The 25,482-nt window shown below is 37.0% G+C and overlaps 3 protein-coding genes across 8 annotated transcripts in view; 1 reads left to right on the top strand and 2 right to left on the bottom strand.

Moving 5' to 3' along the window:
- LOC121729173 (protein transport protein Sec61 subunit gamma) overlaps positions 1-16,915 on the top strand; it is a 28,136-nt gene extending 11,221 nt beyond the window's left edge. Inside the window, exons 14-16 of one of the 5 annotated variants that reach the window (XM_042117607.1) lie at positions 374-473; positions 15,920-16,016; positions 16,703-16,915. In XM_042117607.1, the coding sequence (XP_041973541.1) occupies positions 374-473; positions 15,920-16,016; positions 16,703-16,815 (310 nt within the window). In that variant the 3' untranslated portion in view covers positions 16,816-16,915. Of the gene's footprint in view, positions 1-373; positions 474-3,116; positions 3,646-4,384; positions 4,446-15,696; positions 15,832-15,919; positions 16,017-16,702 lie in introns of those variants that run through there. The other 4 variants (XM_042117604.1, XM_042117606.1, XM_042117605.1 and 1 more) reach the window with 4 other exon arrangements.
- LOC121729175 (exocyst complex component 7) lies at positions 5,450-15,127 on the bottom strand. Of its 2 annotated transcripts, XM_042117609.1 has the most exons (18): positions 14,921-15,127; positions 14,638-14,803; positions 13,125-13,252; positions 12,674-12,748; positions 12,238-12,355; positions 11,719-11,927; positions 11,562-11,626; positions 10,363-10,463; positions 9,402-9,574; positions 8,977-9,150; positions 8,601-8,739; positions 8,258-8,353; positions 7,831-7,937; positions 7,312-7,418; positions 6,802-6,895; positions 6,368-6,442; positions 5,969-6,090; positions 5,450-5,591 (listed from the first exon to the last, which is right to left on the bottom strand). In XM_042117609.1, the coding sequence occupies exons 1-18, from the start codon at positions 14,966-14,968 to the stop codon at positions 5,576-5,578; spliced, it is 2,013 nt and encodes a 670-aa protein (XP_041973543.1). In that variant the 5' UTR covers positions 14,969-15,127; the 3' UTR covers positions 5,450-5,575. The 2 variants fall into 2 exon arrangements, with proteins under 2 accessions (XP_041973543.1, XP_041973542.1); XM_042117608.1 differs by lacking the exon at positions 5,969-6,090 and having other exon boundaries at positions 6,248-6,442; positions 14,921-15,124.
- Positions 16,916-17,080: 165 nt separating the features above from the next.
- Positions 17,081-23,838, bottom strand: LOC121728930 (glycine N-methyltransferase). Its single transcript, XM_042117262.1, has 7 exons — positions 23,758-23,838; positions 21,834-22,049; positions 21,550-21,677; positions 20,955-21,214; positions 18,217-18,332; positions 17,256-17,506; positions 17,081-17,200 (listed from the first exon to the last, which is right to left on the bottom strand). The coding sequence occupies exons 2-6, from the start codon at positions 22,040-22,042 to the stop codon at positions 17,338-17,340; spliced, it is 882 nt and encodes a 293-aa protein (XP_041973196.1). The 5' UTR covers positions 22,043-22,049; positions 23,758-23,838; the 3' UTR covers positions 17,081-17,200; positions 17,256-17,337.
- Between the last annotated feature and the right edge of the window lie 1,644 nt (positions 23,839-25,482).

Genomic DNA, 25,482 nt, shown 5'->3' with positions numbered 1-25,482 from the left:
TAATTTTGAACCTGCGTGTACGCATGTACGCACTTGACGTACACGTTGTACGCACACACTGAATGGTGTTAAAGAGAAATGCAAATTTTTCTTTACAAAACCGTTTTCAGGTTATCATATCATATATGTTTTAAATATCAAAGAATGAGAACTTTTATACATTAAGCAATATGCTAACTTTTTCTGGTCTGACCAAATTAGAGACATTGTAAAAGTTTAAACTGTGCAGGTCTTTGGCATTGCAGCTGTCAACAAATGAACGGATTCCGATCTATTATTTTTTGTTTAAAATCTGACATGATCGAAAATTCTTAGCTATAATTCATCATCATTACCTCGCTCACTGTATCCACTCTTGATTTTGTATACGCAGGTTTCGCAAGCAGCTGCCGTGCGCTTTCAGTCCGTACGAGAAACAAGTTAAGCCGCCTCGACCGCAGCCGCGGCAGAAAACGCCGCCGCAAGCGATTAAGGTACGTACACATTTTATATTTACTTATACCAGCTCAGTGTAATCAAAACTTGAGGGGTGTCAAGAGACACCCGGATGGAACGAAGTTGCTTTCTATGAGAGAGTAAGAGAGAGATAGACAGAGTAATACGCGCACGCCGCACGGTTTACAACTATAGAAAAAGTGTCGTTAAAAAATTTTGTCTTAATTTTTTTCGTCTAGCCCCCTTTCGCAACGCGCGATAATGAACTTCGCTCCAATAATTATATTTTGTGAGTTAGTCTGCAAAGTGTTTATAATATGATCCAAGATGTTTGAAGTAAATGGCAAGTAAAATAAATAGATAATTAAGGTCACTTCACATATCAACTTTTTTTTATTGAGCTATTCAAAACTTAAGTCACACCCAAAACAAATAAAACATGGGGTTCCTGTTATTTGGTAAAAAAAATGTGACATGTTTTTATTGTTCGAGTGTTTGGATAATAAAAGATCAATCATCGGAACAGAGATTCGAGAGACAAAACATGTGAAAAACCGTAGTGGGGTCATTTAATATACCTAGTGGAATAGAGCAACAATCTCGAGCTGTCAAACGTAACCGAAATTGGTTTCATCTGTGTGAAAAAATATGTGTACGTATACACTTACACAAGCGTGATTGAACATGATTTCTATGAGATTAAATTGTCAACGTGCGGCACGTGCCGACTGGATGTCACAAAAAGAGCGCTGCTGTCATGTATCACACGTCTCTTTTACCACGCAGTGTTACTGATAGTGACATCTCTCTTGCTCAGGCCTTTGTTTCTCTATTCCGCTAGGTATATTAGCTTTAGGAGTGGGGTTAGGAGGTTTTTGTGATTATCTGCCAAGTATCTTTTTTTTTCTATCGGAACCTTGTATAAGCAATCATTTCTTATTTATAAAGTCTGGCTGTCGCTCGTGAAAAATAGCAAAATATAACCATAATAATTTGATCACTTTGATCCCTAATGTAAACTCTTAGAAACTTAACTCCGAGAATTTTCCGCCTTCAATAAAATAATGTGGTTCAATCAATAATGAATACAGTATGATAATGTGATGAAATCTCTGGCATTTCATTCCTAGAGTTCACCTCAGAGCAGATTTTGATGGAAGGAATAGCTATATTTTTCAAAATTCGAAATGTTTTTATTCAAACTACGCGATACGCTTTTTGAACGTCGAACTTACAATACTTTAAAGGTGTAAAATATTTTATAAAATAAAACATATTATCATCGTCATATAATATATTAATATCGTTATGCCTTATAGGTTATTAATTATAACCAAGGAACAAAAAAAATGTATAGCCAGCATAGGATCACCCTATTCCCAATGTGTGTGTTTTCAAAGAAATAATTGACTTGATGTTGACATAAAATCTACTCTAAGGTTAACAACCGTATAATAATATGATAAACTTGTATGTCCGTGTATGTATGTTTGTTTGACCTGGTGTCGGGAACATAGTGTTCAACAGTTGAGTATTATTAATGATCCATATAAAATGCCGTGCGTAAAATACACATTACAATAGTATTTGGTCCTTCGAGCCAAAAAATGTGGATGTTTATAATACCGTGTTTATATATTTGACACCTTTGAATATGGAGTTGCATTTATTATTGAATTGTGCAATAAATCTAGACAAAGATCAAATGAAACATTGTTGCCGTCTATGAAGTTTTAAAAAAGTAAAATTTTAAGATTTGTTATGTTTTTAATGTTCAGAAAGCAGCTTGGCAAATTGACAAGTTACTCTATTTTTTTTTAAATAATATAAAAGTATCAAAAAATACCTTACAAAAAAACATTTACACAACGATTTACAAGGTCTGCTTGTCTTTGTCTTGTACGTTAGAAAAGTCACGTGACAGATGAAAACCTGGAATAGCCATACGCTGCGTAAAATTTAATAATATATTCATTTGTAAAAGTTCAACTTTATATAACTGTCGCAGCCAACTGTTTTAAATAGCCGTTCAATCAAACAGCTAGCCCTTTGACTGAACAACTCCATTCAATCACACGTCTAGCTTTTTAATTAAATATTTAAGTGTTTGAATTAGTTCAGCGCTCACCACCGCGGCGCTAGGTGCGTTTTGTTTACAATATGGCATCAACCAACCGGTGTTTTGTGGTACTAAGATCTTTTTCATAAATATGCGTTAGAAGTATTATTAAAGAGACAGAAATTATGGGGGCACGTAATATACGAGTGAATCAAATTTTAAACTAATATTCGAGGAGAAATTACGGGATTACGAAATACATCACAAAAGTATTTATTGCGATTGTGTTCAAAATGAGTTAGAATACAATAATAATAATAAATCTGCTTGTTATCATTACGCTTGTGTAATAATAGCACTAAACTAATGGTCATCTTAGTTAATTTACCATTTAACCAGTTGGCTATGCGTCATCTAGCTGTAGTGTTGAACGTTGCAGTCAACAAGTCGGCTAAACGACGTATAGCTGTTTGATTAAATAGCTTTTTTAACCAGTCGACTGCGACATAACTAAAGCTCAATGTGTATTTTACATACGGCATACTATGGTCATACCTGGCATTCGTCATCTATGCTTTCTAGAAACATTGTCTATGATTTCACTAGTTGTTGGTTTGTTTAGTTGGACACGGGCACGGCGGCAGGCGGCAACAACAAGGTCTGCCGTAAAACCGACGTCGAGTATAGCATTACGTAACGTATAGGTCCCAGCTTATTGCACACGACCTAGTTGGGACATTATTAAGAAAGTTATTGCTTAGGCTCAATTTACACCGGCGCGGAATGGAAACGTCAATTTCGCCTAATGACGCGAGAATTCGCAGGAATGCTCAAGACTTCCCTGGAATGCTCGAGACTTCCCTGGAATGCTTGAGACTTCCCGCGAATTCCCATGTCATGAGGACATTAAATTGTTTAATCTGTATCTTTTAATTGACTAGTTCGCGCCACTTCCCGCGGATCCCACAGACGGCACCGGAGAATTCTAGAGAATTTCGCGGAAGACGCGTGCCCAATTTTTTCGCTCGTATTAAATTTGTGTGTTATACTGTTGATATAAAGTTCATTATGCTATCTACAGTTTTGTTGCAAGTCGCTTCCGTTCCATTCCGTGGCGGTATAAATTGAGCCTGACGTCATTTCAAGTTGATGTTGTCAATGGTGTTAAGAAAAGGTCTGAATGAAAATCCAAAAAGAGATTTATAGGGTGTTAGATTTGCGCAACTTGTTTATCGAGCGGATCGGTGCAGTGGATAATTGCAACTTATACTTATTTTTGTCAAATAAAAACAAAGTAAAAGTATCGACAATAAAAATACTTTTTTGTTAATTAAAGAAATATTAATAAAGGAAAATGTTGATGTTGATGTTGCATGTATATTTTTCCGCAATAAAAAATATGTTTACTTGTCAAAGGACATAAAATCTACATACCTGAAAAATTTCACCCAAATTGGTTCATTGGTTTAAGCGTAAGGTTGTACAGAGTACAGACAGACAGACACAAATTTTCAGTTTGGATTCATAAATTGTCATTCTCATAATTTTTTTTTATTATATTTCTTCAGACCTTTTCTCAAATGCTGTTATGGAATATTGAAATGTATGTATGTAAGTGTGTTTGTTTAAGATATGTATGTATGTACTGTTTGTTAAACATTATAAAAAAACATTCGCTGTTATATCTTTTTGTACAAAAGAATAATAAATACCGGATTCTCTTTCACGGTTGAAAAACTTATTTCATGATTGAATTAGATTTTAATTAATTTAATAAATATTATGGTATCGTTTGTGCATAATAATAGATATAAATAGTTGGTGCCTACTTTAAAAAATATTACTTATTAAAATGTTTTCTGTTAGCTATTAAATTATTGTTTGTTTCAGTGGCCGAAGAAGAAAAAGAGAAGCAAGAAGAAATAAGTTATTGATTTGTAATAATATTTATATTAATGTTGACTATTCTTTAATTTAAGTATGTGATTCCTAAGATTTGAACTCACATTCTGAAGAAAGGTCACGCTAATCAGACTTAAAGTTAATCCTCATTTAAATATTATGCTACTTCTCTAGTTCTTCGTACTTATTTAGAAAAGAAAAATGCTTTAACTCGAACAGCACAAGTGGGCAATAAAGTAACTTTATTGTTGCCTTTTTACGACTAAATTCTTAAAAAAGTGGGCGATTAATAACGGTTATATATTAGGCTGTTGGTATCTTTACTTTTACCAGTAGCTATAAAACCGGCCAAATGCGAGTTGGACTCGCCCATGAAGGGTTCCACAGCAGCAATAAGGTTTATTTTTATGAAATTAAAAGGTTTTGATTTTTTTTTATACATTTCAGTTGATTTAATGAAAGTTAAATTAAGGTTAACCATTTATGACGTATAAAAAAACTGCTTGTTAGATCTCGTTCAAACTAATTTTCGTTGGTAGTTTATATATTATAGTATTGTACATCATACTATATTTTTTTAGACTTATCATGCCCCTACTTTAGAAGTTAGAGGGCGGGGGGACACACATTTTACCACTTTGGAAGAGTGTCTCTCGCAAACTATTCAGGTTAGAAAAAAATGATGTGAAAAACCTCAATATGATTTTAGAAGACCTATCCATAGGTTAGATGAAAAAAATTTTGTTTACCTATGTACAACTAAACCAAAAATTTTAGGGGACCCCTAAAATTTTAATATTTTTTCTATTTTTGTATCAAAATCTTAATGCGGTTCACAGACTACATCTACTTACCAAGTTTCAATAGTATAGCTCTTATAGTTTCGGAGAAACGTGGCTGTGACATACGTACGGACAGACAGACAGACAGACATGACGAATCTATAAGGGTTCCGTTTTTGGCCATTTGGCTACGGAACCCTAAAACGGCAGAATATTTTCTTTGGGACTTTGGCAGTAAAATTGCTAATCGGATTTATAATAATAAACTCACTTTGTGATAATAAAAATATAATTTATTGCATACAGAGCACCTATGATCTAAAATGGAATAAATAGTTATACTATTAATAAAATACTCATCATAATAATATCTAGGCTGCTTCGTCAAAAAAGCCGTTTAGTTGAGTTGCAATCTGAAAAAAAAATTAAATATTTTTTAAGCTTAAGAAAATTCTGAAAAAAAACTACTGCGGCCATGCAGATTCATACTGAACAAAAAAACAAGTTTATTACTTGGTAAGTAACGACAGGTAACAGTAAACAGTATAGAAATAGATTTTTGTAATTTTTGTCCTCTCATCAGACTCTGATCGGTACATTTCAAGCATCTTATGATATAAACTCCAACTAAAGATTAACTCGCTGTAGCGTGTTAGACATGATGTTAGACGTTAGTCATGATGGAGTATCCATTACCTACATCCTTTACGTACGCCCGTTTCGCCCGTTGCATGCGTCCGTTGCGTGCGTTACTGACAAGCTTACCTTCAAAGCTTCAAAGGGGTCATACTTGCACTGGCGTGTACTTGACATACTTCTCGGGGTGCTTGGAGAAGGGCGCGAGCGCGTATCTGTGTCGTGGAGCGCGGTGTACCGCGGCAGTAGCGCCTGCTTGTTGTCCTGTTTCAGGGCCTCGCGAAAAGCTAGCTGTAGCATGCTAAGACATTTGTGACGTACGCCAGTTGCGTACGCCCGTTGCGTGCGACCGTTGCGTGCCACCGTTGCGTGCATCCGTTGCGTGCGTCCGTTGCGTGCATTACTGATAAGCTTACCTTCAAAGGGATCGTACCTGCACTGGCGTGTACTTGACGTACTTCTCGGGGTGCTTGGAGAAGGGCGAGCGCGTGGCTGTGTCGTGGAGCGCGGTGTACGGTGGCAGTAGCGCCTGCTTGTTGTCCCGCTTCAGGGCCTCGCGGAGTTCCGCGTCGGGCACGCTGTACCCGCGTTGGGCGCGGCACGCCTCCTCCCACTCGCGGTTAAACGCCTGAGATATACATATACATTAATTCAATCAACACAATAATAATATTTACCTCACTACTATTGTAAATGAGTCATGTGAAAGTCAGTCACTTGAAATAATATTTATAAAATTATTTACAAACTTAGCAATATCGCTTGTAATTCGTCTTAAAATATATATATCGACCATTAAAACGTCACAGGCATTGGAAAATAATCTGTAAGTCCGTAATTGTTACACCGTTCTAAATTTTAAAACCAAGTTATCTCAAAAGTGAAAGACTGAGGACATTAATCACTACAGCAGTGGGTGCAGCATAGCAGAATGCTGCCAGCCTTAAACTAAAACATGACTGAGATAAAATTAAACACGCGTCTTACCGAGAACTTGTCCTTGAGCATCTGTCTGTCCTTGTCGCGCAGCTTGGCCGGCAGCTGCTCCTCCAGCGTCAGGTGAGACAGCAGCTTGTTCCAGCTACAAATATTCATATTATTATTAATACGAAAGTGTCTCTGTGTTTAGGTAATGAGGCAAGTCTATAGTACTCCTCTCGATTATTGATACCTCTGAACCGACTTCGATAAAATTTGGGACGGTAATACACATACCTCTCATCAGTACATAATACACATATACAATATAAATACAAGACAACCTCATATGGTCGCTGTTAAGCATTTGTGTACTAGCCCACATTTTTTTTGTAGAATTTTGAACGCAGTCTTGTTTTCAACTATCTAAATAACATATTTACTGCATTCATAAATCATTTTTTGTGGGTTAATACATGAATGCTTAACAGCGTCCATATAGGACAATATGAAATGCACTTTTACCTATAATCAAGGATAACCTAACCTAAGCAGTAGGAAGTTACAAGTTGAGGGTACCTCTGTAGATATGCTGTCTTGTAGTCGTCGATCATGTTGCGGTATGTGGCCTCGCACTCCGGCTCCGAAAGACACAGCACGTCGAGCAGAGAGCTGCGCTGCAGACCCTGCGGTGCGACAGCAATGCAACAGACGTTAGACAGCAGAGATAATATCTGATGTCTGTTACAAATGGTATACAAAGTTTTAGACAAATAGCAGATATTGTGAAACAAGTTAAGAACCACATATCATTTCGTATTGGAAATAGAACTATGGGCTAAATATAAAGCATATTTTACCATGAAATTTTGCATTTGAATCGTATTTCCATGATTGATGTAATAACGACCGTCACCCAAAAAAAACGTCAGGTAAAAAATGATATTTGAATGAATGGGCCAGGAATGATTTTTAATTTCTGGCTAAACTCTCATTTTTGGCAGGAGGTTTTAAGTGACACTTGATAAGATGGCGGTGTTTAAAGATCCTACAAATGGCGGTTTGATCCTTGTAGGGATGTGTATCACGTATGTTTACCTGCAGTAAGTAGAGCGTATTGTTGAGCAGGAATATCGCCTTTAGAGCGTCCGGGTATTGCTCGCTCTTGCTGCGCAACGACAGGTTCAGTTGGGCCAGCACTTTGCCTGTAAAATGTAACATTATATTATGGGTTACATATGGGCCGATTATAATTAAAAGGTAGATAATTATCATTTTTGTTTAATTATAAGTTTATCAATGTAATAATTGGGCTAACCCGTTTTAAATTAATATAAATAAATATTTATGATCATGAATTTTAATAAAACATTTAAACACCAGAAAGTTGTCATGTCAAAACACTGACGTTTTAAGAAAATCGAGCGTCAGAATATTTACCATAAACTAACGTGACGTTCATTAAAAAACTCTGAATTTAGTATTAATTACTGCATTTTTTTCATATCTATTTCAATATACTTACGCATATACAAAGAAAGCATCAAGGCGTTTTTGTCCTGCACGTTTGGAAACTGGCTAGCGGCGCGCGCGTACGAAGGCTCTGCCGCCAGCGCCGGCCCTAGAATTAATAAGTCAAAATACAATGATACTAGGATCCATTGCTGATCACTGATCAGTCACAAAATATACCACACGCAGTAATGTTATTGGCCACACGAATAATGAAACCGGATGAAATTGGCAGGAGTAAAAGTTTCTGAGATCGACGTGTACTAAAGTTATTAATACTTTGAGTGTCCTATACTCTAATAAATAGCGTTCACTGTAAAAGTAAAAGCGTCAAAAATATTTTTTTAATCACACACCGATGACGTGGGCGTGGTGCGCGAGGGCGTGGCAGTAGGCAAGCGCGCTGGCGGCGAGCTGGTGCACGGTGCCGTCCACGGCGCCCGCCTCGCCGTCGCCGCGCACGCCGCTCACCCACTCCTCCAGCGAGCGGACGCACTGTAACATATTATATAAACTATCAGAGAAATTTATTCAGAAACAACATTTTTCACCACATAAATCGAACCTTCAACCGCATTGTGCGCCGTTGAGTCGCATTGCCGCCTAAGGTGCTGATGAATGTGTCCGCACCGTACGCGCCGCATTTCGTGACATCATATTTTCATACAACGAATTCTGGGATGCGGCGGGTGAGGCGCGTATGGAAAACACACTATAATATGATCTACTCACGTTGTGCTGGGCGGTGTTGAGCAGCTGCGTGTAGGGCGCGGGCGAGGCGGGCTGCAGAGCGCGCGCCACGTCCGGCTGCAGCCGCTGCAGGCGCGACAGCAGCGCCCAGCACGCCGCCGCCCCTGCGCCGCACTTCGCCGCCGCGCGACGCGAACGCCCGCACGCCCGCTCCACCTACATGTTTAACCAACTTTATGTTAAATGTTAGGGGTTAAGTTATATCTAGCCTAGTTAGTTAAAATCTAAACAAATAATGCTCGATTTTGCTAATATAAAGTTTACATATTCTTTCGTCCTATCGGTGAAAGTTGGGTCATAAGGATCTGATACGTTGGAGATCTCTCGTCATTTAACAGTAAAGAACGAGGCAACTTTGATTTGCGTGCTAAATACAACTTTTTGTGTGTGTTTGTGCGTGTGTGTACCTCTGCCGCGAGTAACGCCAGCGGCTCCCGCGTCATGGCGGCGAGCAGCGCGGGCAGGCGCGGCAGCGGCACCAGGCCGAGCGCGTGCCGCTGCTCGCGCCGCGCCAGCCGGCACAGCGCCGCCGCTAGCGTGCCCGCCGCCTCCGCCTCCTCGTCACCGCCTTCCTCCCCGCCTGAAAACCGCCATCTTGTAAACACAAAAATAACGCAAAGAGCGTCCCATAAATAAACCACCACTTCGATAAATAAAATTGTAAATAACGACAAACTGACTATCCCCCGGCCACCATCTTGTAAAATAAACACTTAAAAATGACGCAGAGAGCCGCCATTTCGTAAAAAAATACATTTTGTAAAAATATCGACCAAACGGAACGGCATAAACTGATTGTCCCCCGGCCGCCGTTTTGGAAAAAAGGATACAAACACATTCATTAATCATTGGCATAGTGCAATAATAACGCGAATATACAGATTTATATAATAATAGCTCCCACACCGGTTTCGGTGACAGTGGCCGGTTTCATTGAAGCCAGGCCAGCTACGCAGGAGTAATTTTATAGTGGAATAGAGAGTGCTCTTGTGTACTGCGCACACAGCGCAGTACACAAGAGCACTCTCTATTCCTTTACTTTCATAACCCAGTGGGACGGCAGACCGACACGACCGGCGAGAGATCAGGCGCAGGACCGACTTTTTAGATGCCCATCCGACGCATGGATCATCTTACTTGTTAGACAATCAGGTGATCACCCTGCATTGTCCTAACCAAACTTGGAAATAACATGTTTCCAACGCGGTAATGGAACCCACGACCTCCGAGTCAAGAGCCGCGCTCTGTACCACAAGACCACGGAGGCGTCCACAGATTTATATAACTAAGTAGTGACTCGTATCTTTAACATAAAAAGTCACTAGTAAACGTCAAAAGTCACTAATAAATATTAAATGAAATACTCACTGGAGTCGTTGATAGAGCGTCGAGGACCGATCGCAAGACCCGTCGACTGCTCCAGAGTCTGAGACGCCTTCATCATTATGTTGATTGCCCGCTTCTCCAACCTGTTAAATAAGTTTATACAAGGAATAGTATAGGTACATACCAGTGGCGAAGGGTGAATATTTTCGGAAGGGAAGCCGGAGTAAAAAGTCTACTTACCAAAACGCTCAGCACTGATGTTCAACAAATGTTCGAGTTTCAAGTTTGATAATGATGCCTTTGAAAAATGCCTTCTGAGTTAAGTTGTATGCGTGACGGCACATTCGGTCACTCAAAACTAAGTTTGGAAAACGAAGTTTCCTTCGACAGCAAATAATCTGTCAGACAACAGTCTCAGCTGTACGAGTCACAAATCACAATTAACAAATCACAATACAAATTAATTTAAATTCGCGATACTGCACTCTTTTTAACGCTTTAAAACAAATAACATTCAACACAACACAAGTTGTTTACAAACACTCATCCGCCATTTGACTCATAACAATTTTACTTCATGACTCATCTTTCTCGCTCGCACTTGTGCGTTGCTAATTAACCTTTCTCCGTAATAACTCGCCGAGCATCGGCTTATTTCCGAGTATATTGACGCGTGGTAGAACGAGACAGAACATGACGATCAGTTCACAGGAATGAAAAGGACAGATGCTTACTATGAAATATCGTTGTATGAAGAAATAACCCGCCAATTTATCGGCTTCTATCGGAGATGGCCTGCACGTTGCATTGCCTATATAAATTTGTAGGCGATTAATTATTAATTCAAAGTTTTTTAAGTATGTAAAATATTTATTAGATAAAAATGTATTTGGCCCATAGATTCGATTTTCCAAAAGGGAAGCCGACGGGAATCGGGTTATATGGACTCTTTGCCACTGGTACATACTTCATATTATGATTGTGAAGATTTTTACACAACTAATTGGTGAAACCCACATTTTTTTATTGCTTAAGGTGTCTTGATGAATCATGAGTATAATTTTGACTCGCCATTTAGCATATTATTTTAATTCTAACTTAATTTCAAATATCAACTATATTTGAAAGTAAGTTAGAATGAAAATAATGTTAATAACTTGAATAGCAGATTTAGAATTTCAGTCGACCGTTTTGAGACTTTCACCTAATGTTAAAATAAGATGTAATATGGATAAGCTTACACTTTTTGTATTTTACTGGTCCTCCTTTGAGTGCTGTCACTACGATTGAGCATGTTTTTAGATCTCTGTAACAAAAAGTACGTATATTGAATCGATTTGCATCATGTCTTATACACGTACATATCTTGTTTCACTCATCGCGTGGAGTCTAACTCACCATCAACGGCGACGCAGCCATGGAGCGGGACTTGAGATAGTCCCTGAAGGCCACGAGCGAGTTCAGTGCTGCTGGCGCCCGGATGGCCAACAGCGGGCCAGCGGGCGGGCGGCCGGCGTCGCTGAGCCACGTCGCCGCCGCCCGCATCGTCTCCAACGCGGTGCTGGATGAGTTACTGTTGCTCACACTCACGCTGTCCACGCTAGAGTCTGGAAATTAATGGTGAGATCTGAGTGTGAATCATAATAGGTTATAACTTGGTATGCTGATAAGTGATAACCATTACTCTGAGTGTGAATTATTGTAACTCAAGTTTTCGTTGATAACTTTTACACACTATTGCCCAGATTCTGAGTTTGCTGACAGGAGTTTATCCTTTTAATGGTCTTTCCCATTAAAAATTTAAATAATGCCAAATTTTATGGTTTTAAAGTGACTATATGTATTTAAATTTTGAAGCAAACAGTAAATGACGTCACTTTTCTCTTTTTGTTTGTAAAACATAAACTGTCAAATCACCTTCTTCCAAAGCAATCATGTCCATAAGTGAGGTCGGTGAGACGGGCCGAGTGTTTCGGTTGAGGAGATCCTCAAATGCACTCTCCAGCTTTAGCACTCCAGTGTTGTAGAGTTGGTTCTGCAGTTCAGGAAATATAATAAAAGTGTTGCAGAAGTACTCGTGAAGAACAACAAATTTCAAGAAATAGTATTTTCTGTTTGGATGCAGAGTGAACATTATCTGCAACTTTGTGGAGTATGTGGTTTGCTAAGGGTTTTTTTTCCTTTAGTTTTAATCACCAATTATCGCTAATTAATTAAATATTACTAAACACAATAATGATACACTTTTGTAAAGCAAGATAAGTCTCAAGTTATCCCACACAAAACTGTGAATTCGCATCGCATCACAAATATCTGTGGACTTTGAAGGAAAATATACTGTGTAATAACTTACAATATTCTCCAATTCAACACTCTGTGGGTTGTTCTTGTTGAAGTAATTCTGTGCTTCAGCCAGTTTATCTAGTGCCTGAAAATTTAATTATTTGCCTTTATTAATACAAAGATATGTTTCTATTTATTTCTATTTTCTGATAAGTTGGAAAAGCCATATGACAGACAATGCCAGCCAGATGGATTAGCATAACATAGAATTATTATTTGTACAGATTTTATTTTAGTATTTAGTTTCAATTAATTCATCAAGCCCCATACGGTCACCGGTGACCGAGACACAATAGAAATTCTATTGAGTCTCGTTTTTCCACGATCAATGGGTTAAATTGGATGAAAATAGTAAAATGTAAAACCTTCTTTAGTATTTAAAAATAGATACCTCTATTTTATTTTATTTATAGCCTTTATTTCAGTCCCTCTAAATAAACCTTAAAAATATAGGGAGATACCTCTAAATAAACATTTAATGATTCCGTTGAGGCGGTGTGAGGTCCACCCTGTATGAGGTCTGCCAGTTCTCGTGAGACCATGTAGTAGTTGATTACATGGTCCAGAGCAGTCACAGTCTTTTCCATGTCTGTAAATAGTTCAAAGAATTTTAGGAAAAGAAGAAAAATTGACTTGGGACTCTTTGTTCATTATATTACAACAGCTTGACAACTCTCCACAGAACCACTGTTGAAGTTTGTCTACATGCATGCATAGATTACACATACACAGTACACATAGCTGGGCATTAACTCGTTAATCCGTTAATCGTTAATTAACGAAGTTAACATTTTGATTAACGGATTAGCTTTTAAGTAAACTTTTAAAAATATTAACGGACTGGTTAACTTCCGTTAATATGCAGAAGTCCGTTAATCGTTAATCCAATGCCTACTATTTACCGCACGGCACCGCGGCGCGGCGCGAAAACAGGTACAGACGAAAAAAAAAACAATACTAGATATACATTTTCAGGCGCATGCGAGTGAGAAGATATTTGTTTCGTTTTATCATTTCATTACTCAGCACCGGTGCTTATAGAGAGAGTGATTTGTTTATTGTTATTACAAATCATTTGCATGTTGATTAAGAAGAGTGCAGTATAATTTCTTCTTTATCAACATGCGAATGATTTATAATAACAAAATATTTCTATAATAATTGTTGTATTCTAATTTCTACCTAGAATACAATAATTATAGAAGTATTTTGTTTTGTCCCTAACCTGTTAACTTCAAGTCAGTAACTGGCAGGAGGTAGCGCAGGACAGGGCTCAATGGCGGAAGCTCATTTCGGAGGCCAAGATCCACTTTGGGTCGCTGAGCCAGCGGAGTTAGTTAGTTAGTTGTTAACTTCCAAAACCTTAAACCAACAGGTTTTGTATGTACACTAACGCAATGATATAAGTTACAACAAGGCCATATTACACATATTAATGGATTAACGATTAACATTAACTTGCGTTAATTCGTCCGCAATGTAACGTTTAAGGAAGCTAACACTTTTTTTAACGGATTAACGAAGTTAACTATTTGATTAACGGTGCCCAGCTATGACAGTACACACATACATAAGTGTGTATGTGTAAGCATTGCATGTAGACAAACCAAGCCAACCAAACCAAAGCCATAACTTTAAGGAAGCTTTGTGTTGCTGTGTTTGAAGGAACAGTGCTGTAATCGTATCTTCATCGTCACTAGTGTATCCCGGAACCTGAGCACTTTTGTGGTACACTTTACAGAAAAACTATCACGCCTATTGGTTTGTGCTTTAACTTAGTAATTTTTATTCATATGTAGATTGTAGATGTGTTATCATCTGATAGTCAAGGTTTGGTTATTATTAAAATATATTAAAAAAAATGAATTAAAGATTATTACCAAGCAGAAAAGGACGGAAACGAAGCGAGCGAGTAATACTTAATATGGCTAAAAATTCTACTTAAATACTAACTACTTTATACAAATGACTTACTTTGATGTATCTGTTGTAACCTCGCTGTATCTCCATACAGAGGTAGGACAGCGGTCTCCAACTGCTGAAGCCGTTGCTCACAGGCACCCAGAACATTACACACATCGCTAGCCAGAGTTGAGCTACGTTTTGCTGCCGCCTTCAGTTCTTGTATGTTGGTCATTTCCTAAAAAAAGTGGGCGGAACATTCATACTGTTGGTTGCAAAAATGTAATATATTTCACCTTTTTTCTTAAATTTATGCATGTAAATGATTTGAAGATAAAAATAATGATCAAAATACCTTTTTTAGCTTCATTTCTATTTCAAATTTCTTTTCTACTGCATACATGATTATGGTTTCTGTCCTAAGATTTTTTACAACAGTAAAAGATCCAATATGTAATAATTGGGCTCACGTATATAAAGTTTCAGATGGTACTGAAATAATTTTAATATTTATTACATTAAAACCAACATAATATTTCAAGGAAAATGTACGGTAGGTACGTATAATTTTTCGTGTATTTTGATCTGTGATTTCAATGTGATTTTGATTTTTGATGTCACTTTTTGACAGGACGATGTCGATCAGCTGGCGTTTTATTTTTTAACATAATATCTACACGGATGTAAAAAAAATATTTATGTCCGTGAATATCTACGAATAATAAAAACTATTTATTATTCGTAGCATAATATATATATATATATATATATATATATATATATATATATATATATATATCTGCACAGGACGTGAACGTTTTCGGTAGAACGTAGCGTGTATGCAGTATGGCTTACATTACATTAGAGGGAAAAGCGAAAAAGCGAAAACAGGAAAATGAACATAACACAAGACAAATTAAAATCAAGCATAAAAATTAAAAAACTAAAGACATTAGACAATCAGCAGCATAATTTTAATAATTTCGATAAATTACTATAAAAAGATATAATATAATACATTCATAAAATTAAAAATTGTAGTTCTTTCTTACATATTATTTTATTTTTAGTACTGGTATCCGAACACAGAACACGCTTGGTGACGTGCCAACTTCATCGAAACGTGGCTGACGTTTGCTTTTGTCATCCGAAATTGTCATTTTCTTCGACGTTCACTTTGTGAGTCCGGTCACTTTTTCGTATTTAATTTGTGCGATTCTTCTCGAAAAGAGAGAAATTTAAACGATATCAAAAGAATATTTAAAGGTGCGTTAATATTTCGTTGCAAATTGAAAACAAAACCTGTGTGATTTATTGAAATATAGAATTAATAAGGTGGGATTGTTTTTTCCAGAACATGGATCAAATCGCCAAGTTTGTTGAACCTGGTAAGCAATTTGCCAAGGACTCCATCAGATTAGTCCGCAGATGCACGAAACCCGACAGAAAAGGTTGGTAACGTAATATAATAAACTTTTAATATCGCTTTACTTAAGTCTATTGTTTGTTGTGAATTTTATTGCTGGCACTATGCCACAACATCAAAGACAAATAATGGAGCTTCATACCCTAGCCAAGTCACAAGGTATAGGTTACTACTCTTGTTTATAGGTATAACTTCACCTTCAGTAGGCTTAGGAAACTAAATTCATACACCATATTGGTTTACCAAATAAGCAGTCTAAAATAACCAGAAAACCCCTGTTTTATCAAGGTTTTTTATGTTTATGATACTTTATTTCTGCTTAAAGATAAATTCTCAAATGTAACTTACACAGTAATATTTTGTCCTTTAAAAAAATACTCAGATCTACTTATTTTTATTGATATACAGCAATGTAGATCACTATAGTCTTCTATGAGGCATCTCTTTCAATATGTTTTGCTTGTTTCTGAAAGTAACTGTAATAATAAAACTATTTACTCAAGTTATCACTGTGGATCACAAGTATTTTATGCCTTGGTGTAGCTGTTTCTCTAAAATTTATGAGCGGAATCAAAGCATATCCTTCTGAGAACATTGAGTTCTTTCCTTACCAGTTTATGTAACGATTTGAATAAAATACTTATTAATCAGTACATAAGTATCTTCAAAAACTTCCATTTTTCACCACTGAAATTGTTTTTTTTTTTACAGAATTCCAAAAGATCGCCATCGCCACAGCCATCGGTTTCTGCATCATGGGTTTCATTGGTTTCTTTGTAAAGCTCATACATATCCCCATCAACAACATCATTGTGGGATCATAGACAACTTTAGTTTAGTTTTTTTATCTTTAAGCCCTCGGACACCTCTAAGTTAATTCTCATGTTCATATCTCTTTATTAGATTAAATTATTCCGTTTTTAATAATGTGTTTTATTCTACAGAGCAGTATTTATTTTGTATACTTGTAATAAATTTTAGTAAATCCTATCAAAATATAATAATAATATTATTTACAAATAAATATTATAATAAAATCAATTGTCAATTTTATTGAGTTATTTATTCAACAAATAAAAATAGATAGCATAGTAATTAAAAATAGATTTATTCAAATTATATTTATACAACAAATTGTAAAATCCAGTGTTTAATGTATAAGTAAAACATGTACGTCTATTTACATTGAAGTCTGGTGGGTATTGAGTTCATGGAGGTAGCCAGCCTTGGGCTCAGGGTGAGGTAGCAGTCAACCAAATTATTATTAGGGAAAACATACACTTTTTGATGTTTTAGGACAATTACAGAGTATTATAGTTCCTATTTACAATAACTTTAGTAATAAATTAATTTAATGCTTTCTGCATAACATGTATATAGTATGCCGGGTTTTCTACTTGGCTCAGCGGTTTGAAGTCTGCGTATATACTGTGCTTCGCCTTGTTGTCGAATGCTTCATCCAACATCTGTGTGAACTTTTCAAGTCTGTGCGGGTAGTAGCACAACCGGAATTCGCTGAAAAAGAATGTTTACTTCTATAGATTTATTACATAATATTTAAAGCGTGGTGTTTCGAACCTCTTATTAGAAAGTTTATTTTTTAATCATGTGTTAAATCAGATTTGATATTTACATTTAGAAAAATCGAAGGCCTAAAAATCAAACCAAAACAATCCGGAACTCATAAATGGCGCTCAGTTTCTCAAAAATGCTCTATTCAGGGTGCAATTAAACCTTCCTGCCAAATTTTTTCCAGGGCTTAAGTATCATTAGGAGAGTCCCTTTAACCAAAAAAATTGGGTGTTATTTTTTTCAATGACATATTTTATCACATTTAAAATCGTTGCAGAAAGGTCACTCGCGGCGCGGGGGAATGAAGGGGGCATACGTGGAGGCGCGCGCGCGGGGCTAGTAGTGTTTTTTAGGATAACTTTTGAAGCTATTTCTCAACATTTTAGTACTGAGTGATTATAAAAGAAAAAATACGTGTATTTTTATTTTTAACAAGGATCAATATTATATCAAAATTTGGCAGGAAGGTTTAATTGCACCTGTATAAACTAGATTGTTCAACTTAACGATAGATGGCGCTTTGAACCAGTTTTTTACATTCGACTTTCAAAAAATATTATGTAAGTATATTGTTTACTTCGTTTACAAATGTTATGTCTTCACCTTTATTATTAGATCATACTAGATTAAATTGTAGGTTGTATCCGAACTACCTGTATTCGCTGATAGCGCCGTCATTGGTCGCTCCGATGCAGTAGTCGAGTGCCACTAGCTCGGGCTTGCCCTGTACAACCAGCACCGATGTTTTCATGTCCACGGGGTATTTTGACTGAAATAAAGAGGCATTAAAATGAAATAAAAATAAATGACATTGTATCCCTGGATATTTTAATTAGGATATAGGATTTTATTATATTACTAAATTATTTTCTTGTCTACCCTAGCCTACGTCATTGTGCGGTCTAGACAATATAAATTATATAATGATTAGAAATTATTATTGAACACCACATTCCTTAAAATCATAGCAGTAGACTGTTACAGACGGATGGATACATTAGATGTTGCCGCAACTGCGCTAATGCGCGGTAATCGTACTGTCAGAGAAGTTGATTTCTAGGCAGATGGGGGTCCTACGTAACGGCTGTTCCCAATATTTGATCTATCTCCGGTTTTGCCCTACTAGAGATAGGAATAGCTCACATTAGACATTAGAGACATATATTTTATGTCAATTCAATGAAAGCTGCGATCGGTTGTATGTCAAACCAGAGATAGATTGAATATTGGGAACGGCCGTAATTTGGTCGTGTTACGTCAAACCCAGCCGACAGATCACAACATTGAATTGACATGATCCGACCAAATGATGTTGGCACGTTGGTCTATCAAATATCAACTGCTCAGGAATCAATTTCCTCGTTGGTACATTATTCTGGATATCTCCGTTCAAATTGGCTTAGCAGTAATAAACAGACAGACAGACATACCTACTTCTGCGCTTTTAAATTTCAGCGGTTCATGGGCGTATATAAGGGGGGGTCCTGGCAGTGCCGTAAATAGGGCGGTGCCACCGGTGCCCAGGCACAGGGCGTAGACCCTGGGGGGCGCAAGAATGGCCAGACCAGACAGATCCTTATTTTTCGAATTGCTCCCGATAAGTTCCCGCTGCGCCCCAGAGACGTTTCCCAATGTAGTAAAAAAATATCCAAAGCCGAAATATAACCTCCTCCTTTTTGGAAGTCGGTTAAAAAACAAAGGTGCAGTTACATATGGGTGGTTCTACAAAAATTGGGTAACTTTTAGGGATATTTTGTTTACTGTAGTTTTTATGGTAAATTTAGACATCTTTGGGTTTAAAAGATGGGTAATATAATGAATATATTGTTGCAAATCGGGACAGTCATTTTTTTAAGTAGTTTTTAAAATATTTAGATTTTTCTGAATTTGACTGCCATAGGACTGACGAGGGTGACACAGTACTGATATATAATGCAAACATAATATAAGAAATATATGACATTTGTGGCATTTATTAAACGCTTTTAAACTATAATTATATCACTTTAATTATTTTAATGTAGGTATCAAGTTCTTAGTAAGTTAAATATCGAAAAATATTTTGTTATAATGCGGAGAAAACACTATCACACCTTTATAAGAATTTTGACAATTGTAATAAACATTCTACTTTTACATAACAGGATACATTAATATTTAATAATTAATATCAACAAACAACAGGCTGGCAGGCAACAACAAACAATATAAGCTCGCACAGGGCGCAAAAAAGACTATTTACGGCACTGGGTCCTGGGGGTCCGGACCCCCCCATTACTATCCATGTTACTTGTCCAATCGACAATAAATGTATCGCACCGATTTTAATCGGCGAGATACATGTATTTTTTTTTCTATTCACAGTATAATAATAATTATACTGTGAAGCGTGTCCGTTGGCAGAGTAGGTACCGTGATGCGTTCGTAGTTCGCTGCAGGGGCGCGGGGTGTGTGGATGCGTACATGGGTGCGTATGTGTAGTGGCACTTGTTTAGAAAATCAAAAGAATTTTAAAAAATACTTTTGATTTCCTAAACACGTTATCGTATTTGCTGCTGCGGAACCCTTCATGGGCGATTCTAACTCGCACTTGGCCGCTTTTTTTACGTTATAGGGACAGCGCAAGTGCTGTTTCACGCCGGTTTTCTGTGAGCCCGTGGTATTTCTCCGGTCGAGCCGGCCCATTCGTGCCGAAGCATGGCTCTACCACGTGCAATAATACAATATAAAACTATAAAATTACATAATATAAAACTGTCCGTTATTGTACACGGATGGTAACAATAAGAGGAAGCGATATGAGTGCTCACGTATAACATTATTAAATAACACATTTCGTCATAACTCATCACAGGTCAGTGCGATAAACTTTACTAGTTCAGACTGATTACACCGCTTTTAATATGCTTTAATAACATAGGTATAATTTTCGTGAAAACAAGTCAATATAATAATATCCCTTGTCATTATGATCAGCCGTTGATTAAACAACTTTATAACTATCCCCACGAAATAATATTTATTTATTGAAACACACGTAAATAAAGGTACTATTACTGTCTACAGGACAAGTTTAAAAAAGTAACTATCAGAAAAATCGAGAAAAGAAAGAAAGAGGTTAAGAATACATATAAATAACAGTTTTTGTTATTTTTTTTATAAAATAAGGGATGCAAGAGAGCAAATAGGTCAACAGATGCGTTGCCGGCCTTTTAAGAGGGAATACGCTCTCTTCTTGAAGGTATGCAGGTTGTATTGGTCCGAAAATACTGCTGGTGTTTATTCTATGCCTTGTCGGCCCGAGGCAAGTTCTTATTCCATTCCATCCTAATATGGCGTAAGATGGCTCTCTCTTGCTTGCTTAAATGGAGATAGCACATTTCATACTTACATTATAATAAATGGAGTGTCCCGGTGCGCCTCTGCCTTCGATCATGGCGTCGTAGTTCCTATGGTCAATGAACAGCAGGCCGCCAGGTTTGAGAACTGTCGCGAAGTTCCTCAAGCACATCTTCTGTGTCCTCTGGTCCGGGTAATCATCTAGAAGATGGGCGAAGGAGTTGCCGAGGCAGATGATGGCGTCAAATTTAGCGCCGGGCTGGAAACGGTTGATGTCTTCCGGCAGAGTTTCCCAGCTAGCTTCTTCTATCACTGGAAATCAAAGCGCCATAATTAAAAACCGGTTATCGTCTTTGTATAGTAGGTATATTGAGAACTTAGTTATTTGCTTATTAAGGCAAAACCGAGTCAAAGAATGCCACAGGAATGCTTCTCTTTTACAGGACAAAAGTGAAAAGGTAGCCCTCGAATTACTTCAAAGCAGTTCAGTCACATTGTAACGAGTTACGAGACGTGTGGATGCAACGAGATAAATTTTTAAATGAGCCTTTATTTACGACATAAGAAGATAAACAATTAAATATTAGTAAGAAAGTGCCTGAGGATGGTACATAATGTTTATTATTTATAATTTATGTCCAACGTACCCCAGGCGTCGTATCTGGCGTCCTTGCGTTTGTCCCAGCGCGCCTTTAGCGCGTGTTTCAACATCTTGTCTGACGCGTCCACGGAGACCACCTTGTATCCCTCATCCACCAACATCATGGAGTCAATACTGCAAAAACGAAATGTTCAAACTTACTTACAAATTACAATATCATAATTCGTAAATATTATATCGCATACGAAATGTTTCGTTTACACGATAATCATAAATGCCCTGTGCAAAAGAAATAGGAACATATTCGGGGGCAACTCGAATGAAACTCACCCAGTACCGCAGGCGGCGTCCAGAACCTTCGAGCAGCCATGTTTCTTCAGGAGACCTGTCAAGAAATCCTTGTAGTTCTGCGTTCGCTCGTTGCTGTCACCGATATACTTCTTCCAGATCTTCGCGGCTTTCCCGTCGGCGTACTGGTCCTTCACTCCCTCTGAGGGTATACCCTTCGACCTCGAGTGGAACACTTTGTCTCCCGACATGGTCTAGCTGAAAAACCGTTTTAAACTTTAGCAGGTCTTGTACTATCAGATAAGTAGATTCATAGGTAGATGGCGGACCTACTTAATTTGGTCGCGTTATATCAAACTGAGCCGACAGATCACGACCAAATTGGATTGACATAATTCGACCAAATGATTCACAGGCAGTATCATTCTGTCTACTCTGCAGGCAGTCACTCATATGCCTATGAATCCATTTCCTCAATGGTACCTACTTGTGAGTTGTGACTGTTACCTGATTGTATCTATGTTAATTCTTTTTGATCTAGATGTAAACAAACACTCATATAATAGGACCAAAATGTAATCGTACCTAGTTCATACTCATGAAAAGATGTTGTCGTATATTGTTAACTGTGATTGTTAAGTATATATTATTGTCTCTACTCTCTAAATACTCACAGTGACGGTTGCTAGGCGACGGTCTGTGAGGGATCGGAACTCGGATCTTGGCGATAATTGCAATGATATTCTATGTTACTAATGGATAATTGTATGTTTTGTAACCATTTCTAATTTACATTTTTTGGATTCTGTGGTAATAAACGATTGCACTGCATTACATCATTTTTTAATTTTCATTCTAGTATTTTGAGATCGTGGGTGTCGCAGACACAATAGATTTTCAATTGTTATGCGGCAACCGGCTGACTCTTGGGGATTGATGGGGTCATTATGATAAGGTACCTTTATCATGTTTGCAGACTCTACCACAGAATACAATTTAATATTATTAGTACGGTACTATGACTCTACACAGGGATAAGGGATTATTAAGAGTAGCACCATTAATATTAATACTTATTCAATATAAAGGCGTTATCAGATAGCTTATCATAACATAACACACGTAAGAAGCAGCATCACCCTAATGCCACATTGAACTAGTGTTATATCTCTTATCATACTGTGATTACAAAAGGTTCAAAAACATTGATAATAAAATTTTATGTATTTTTCGTAATATTGAAATTAATTAGTTATTATAATATTATCCCGTAACGAAATGCACTTACTTGCCTACTAGATGTTTTCTGGAATTTCGTTGCACCAAAATCCGGATTGCCGGAAACCGTGCATTTTTGGGAATAAAATCAAATCCATCTGAGAGTAAAAGCATACCCGTTGCAATTTTCATTAACAGATGTAAGTGTATACCTACCGGTTTTACCTTTATCGACAATATTACAAGTAGGTGTAAGGTGCCTAAGGTTTACTTAGTGGTGTTAATTAGTAATTACTATTTACTAATTCTACTATTATAGGTATGATCTACTTATGGTGAAATTTATAGTTATATTTCATCATTAATTACTTTTAAGCTGTGTTTGTGGAAGGCATATACGTCGGCATGGCGATCAATGGGGCAGAAATTATTTTTAGAATTAGAGGTCACTATGATAACATTATGGTTGATAAATTGTCACCATCATTGTCAAGAGAGTCACAGGTATTTTTTTATTCCTCATAAAGAATCATAGTACATTTTTACGCACTTATAAATTGTACTTATCCCTTCCCAATACCATGTCTCTTTTCCCAAATATTTCCTTGTTTAGGTGTATTGTTTTTAATAAGCGGCGTACTGCGTGGTTCCTTCATTTCCCTTAATACCTCTGTTATACTTTTTTCTGATATAAAAATCACTTTATAAACCTCGAATTGAAAAACTGTACACGAATAAAATCACTTACATGATGCAACAACTGACGAATGATAGCGCGCTCCCAAGCCCACTGATCATCTCAGTACAATACTAGCACTTATATCGCGCATACTAGAAGCGCGCTCGGCGTTGCCCGTCTAATGTGCAAGTCATCGTCGAATCATCGATAAACAAATCATCGTTAAAACATCATCATGATCATCGAAAACAGCAACATTATGGACGCTGTGCATTAGTGTATCAACCTACACAAAATTATGTGTTGAGTTATTCAGTCATGTTCTGTAGATGATTTAGATTGCATTCATAATTAACCAGAAATTATGCGATAATACACAAATGCTTAACAGCGACCATTTAATAACAATAAGGTAACAAACATACAGATACACTCTCGCATTCATAATACTTCAAATATAATTATTTCGACTCATTTTCATAAAATAAAGTTTGCTTCAAAAATCTGAAATATTTTTGAATTTTCAGATCTTTGAACCAAGATGAGAACTCAATAATAGTATTTTCTGTAGGGAATAATGCCGATTTCTCATCTGCAGGCCATCGTAAAGGTTATTTTCGGCAAGTAAAAATTAACACACAGACGGACAGTATCAATGTAAATATCTGCTCATTCGCTGATTGTTTTGTGTCGGTGATGTAAATCTCGTGCGACTTACGAGTTACGAGTTACGACGCGATGTTTTCAGCGTCACGTTTTTGCTGTTTTTTGTTGTCAACTATTAAAAATTGAAAACAATAAATTTTATTGTAAGATATAATTTAGGGTCAATTTATACTAGCACAGAGTCGAAGCGCATCGAAGCGAATTATTAAAACTGAATATATAACAAATGCAACCTTAACTCCAAAGCGTTAACGCACTTTATTACTTCTGAGAATTTAAAAAGGCGCGCGCATCCGCGCGAATTCGCGTCGATGCGCCCGACCAACGCTGATTGGCCTCGCAGAAGTAATGTATGTGTTACGCTCTGGAGTTAAGGTTGAATTTTCTGTGTTCAGTTTTTGGGAATTCGCTTCGCTTCGACTCTGCGCTAGTATAAAACTATAAATTGGGTCAATTTTAGAGTTCATCTAAAAATATAACAGAAACATCATAAGTAAACAGTAATAAAGGCCGGCAACACACCTGCAACTCTTCTGATGTTGCGAGTGTCCATGAGCGACGGTTGTTGCTCTCCATCAGGTGACCCGTTTGTTCGTTTGCCCGCTAAATATTTTATAAACAAAAATAATAGCAAAGAATTAAATACAGAGTTATCGAGTTAAGTTTGCAGTATATCGTCAACGTATCTTTTGAATAGCAACGGCTCTTTACTATAAAGAAGATGTGAGTGGAAGAATCTCACAAGTAGCATTTCGTAACATACGGACAAGAACTCATTTTTTCCTGAATTATTTTAATAAAACTTGTAACTTATCTTCTTCATAACCTAGCTAATATAATATCTGGCTACACATATGATCCATAATTTTTCTATTTCAAATATTTTTTTCGGCCCTAAAGCCTCCATTTAAGCAAAAAACTGGAAGTTTTTTCATGTTACTTACCCTATTCATCCACTCACGTCTTGAATTATTATTATTTTTATAAATAAAAAATATAAATGTATAAAAAACTTATTAGGGTGGGTTACAGCAGGCGTAGTTATAGTTAAGGTTAAGGTTATCGTCAAATATGGCGTCCATTATAGACTTTTACTAGGGATTTGACAGTTCATTTGACATTTTGTTA

Source organism: Aricia agestis, chromosome 7 (assembly GCF_905147365.1).
Source record: "Aricia agestis chromosome 7, ilAriAges1.1, whole genome shotgun sequence".
NCBI classification, from domain to species: Eukaryota; Metazoa; Arthropoda; class Insecta; order Lepidoptera; family Lycaenidae; genus Aricia; species Aricia agestis.
Note: the sequence above shows the minus strand (reverse complement) of the source record. Positions and strands in the feature narration are given on the sequence as shown.

Excerpts from the sequence above, each read along its gene's own strand:
- LOC121729175 (XM_042117608.1), bottom strand. The coding sequence starts at position 14,968 with ATGTATGCAGTAGAAAAGAAATTTGAAATAGAAATGAAGCTAAAAAAG. Across the intron at positions 14,804-14,920 it reads TAGAAATGAAGCTAAAAAAG|GAAATGACCAACATACAAGA; the intron begins GTATTTTGATCA and ends CACTTTTTTTAG. Across the intron at positions 10,464-11,561 it reads ACCAGTAAAATACAAAAAGT|GTTGGAGAAGCGGGCAATCA; the intron begins GTAAGCTTATCC and ends CTTATTTAACAG.
- LOC121728930 (XM_042117262.1), bottom strand. The coding sequence starts at position 22,042 with ATGTCGGGAGACAAAGTGTTCCACTCGAGGTCGAAGGGTATACCCTCA. Across the intron at positions 18,333-20,954 it reads GACACTCCATTTATTATAAT|TCAAAATACCCCGTGGACAT; the intron begins GTAAGTATGAAA and ends TCTTTATTTCAG. Across the intron at positions 17,507-18,216 it reads GGCGCTATCAGCGAATACAG|CGAATTCCGGTTGTGCTACT; the intron begins GTAGTTCGGATA and ends ATTCTTTTTCAG.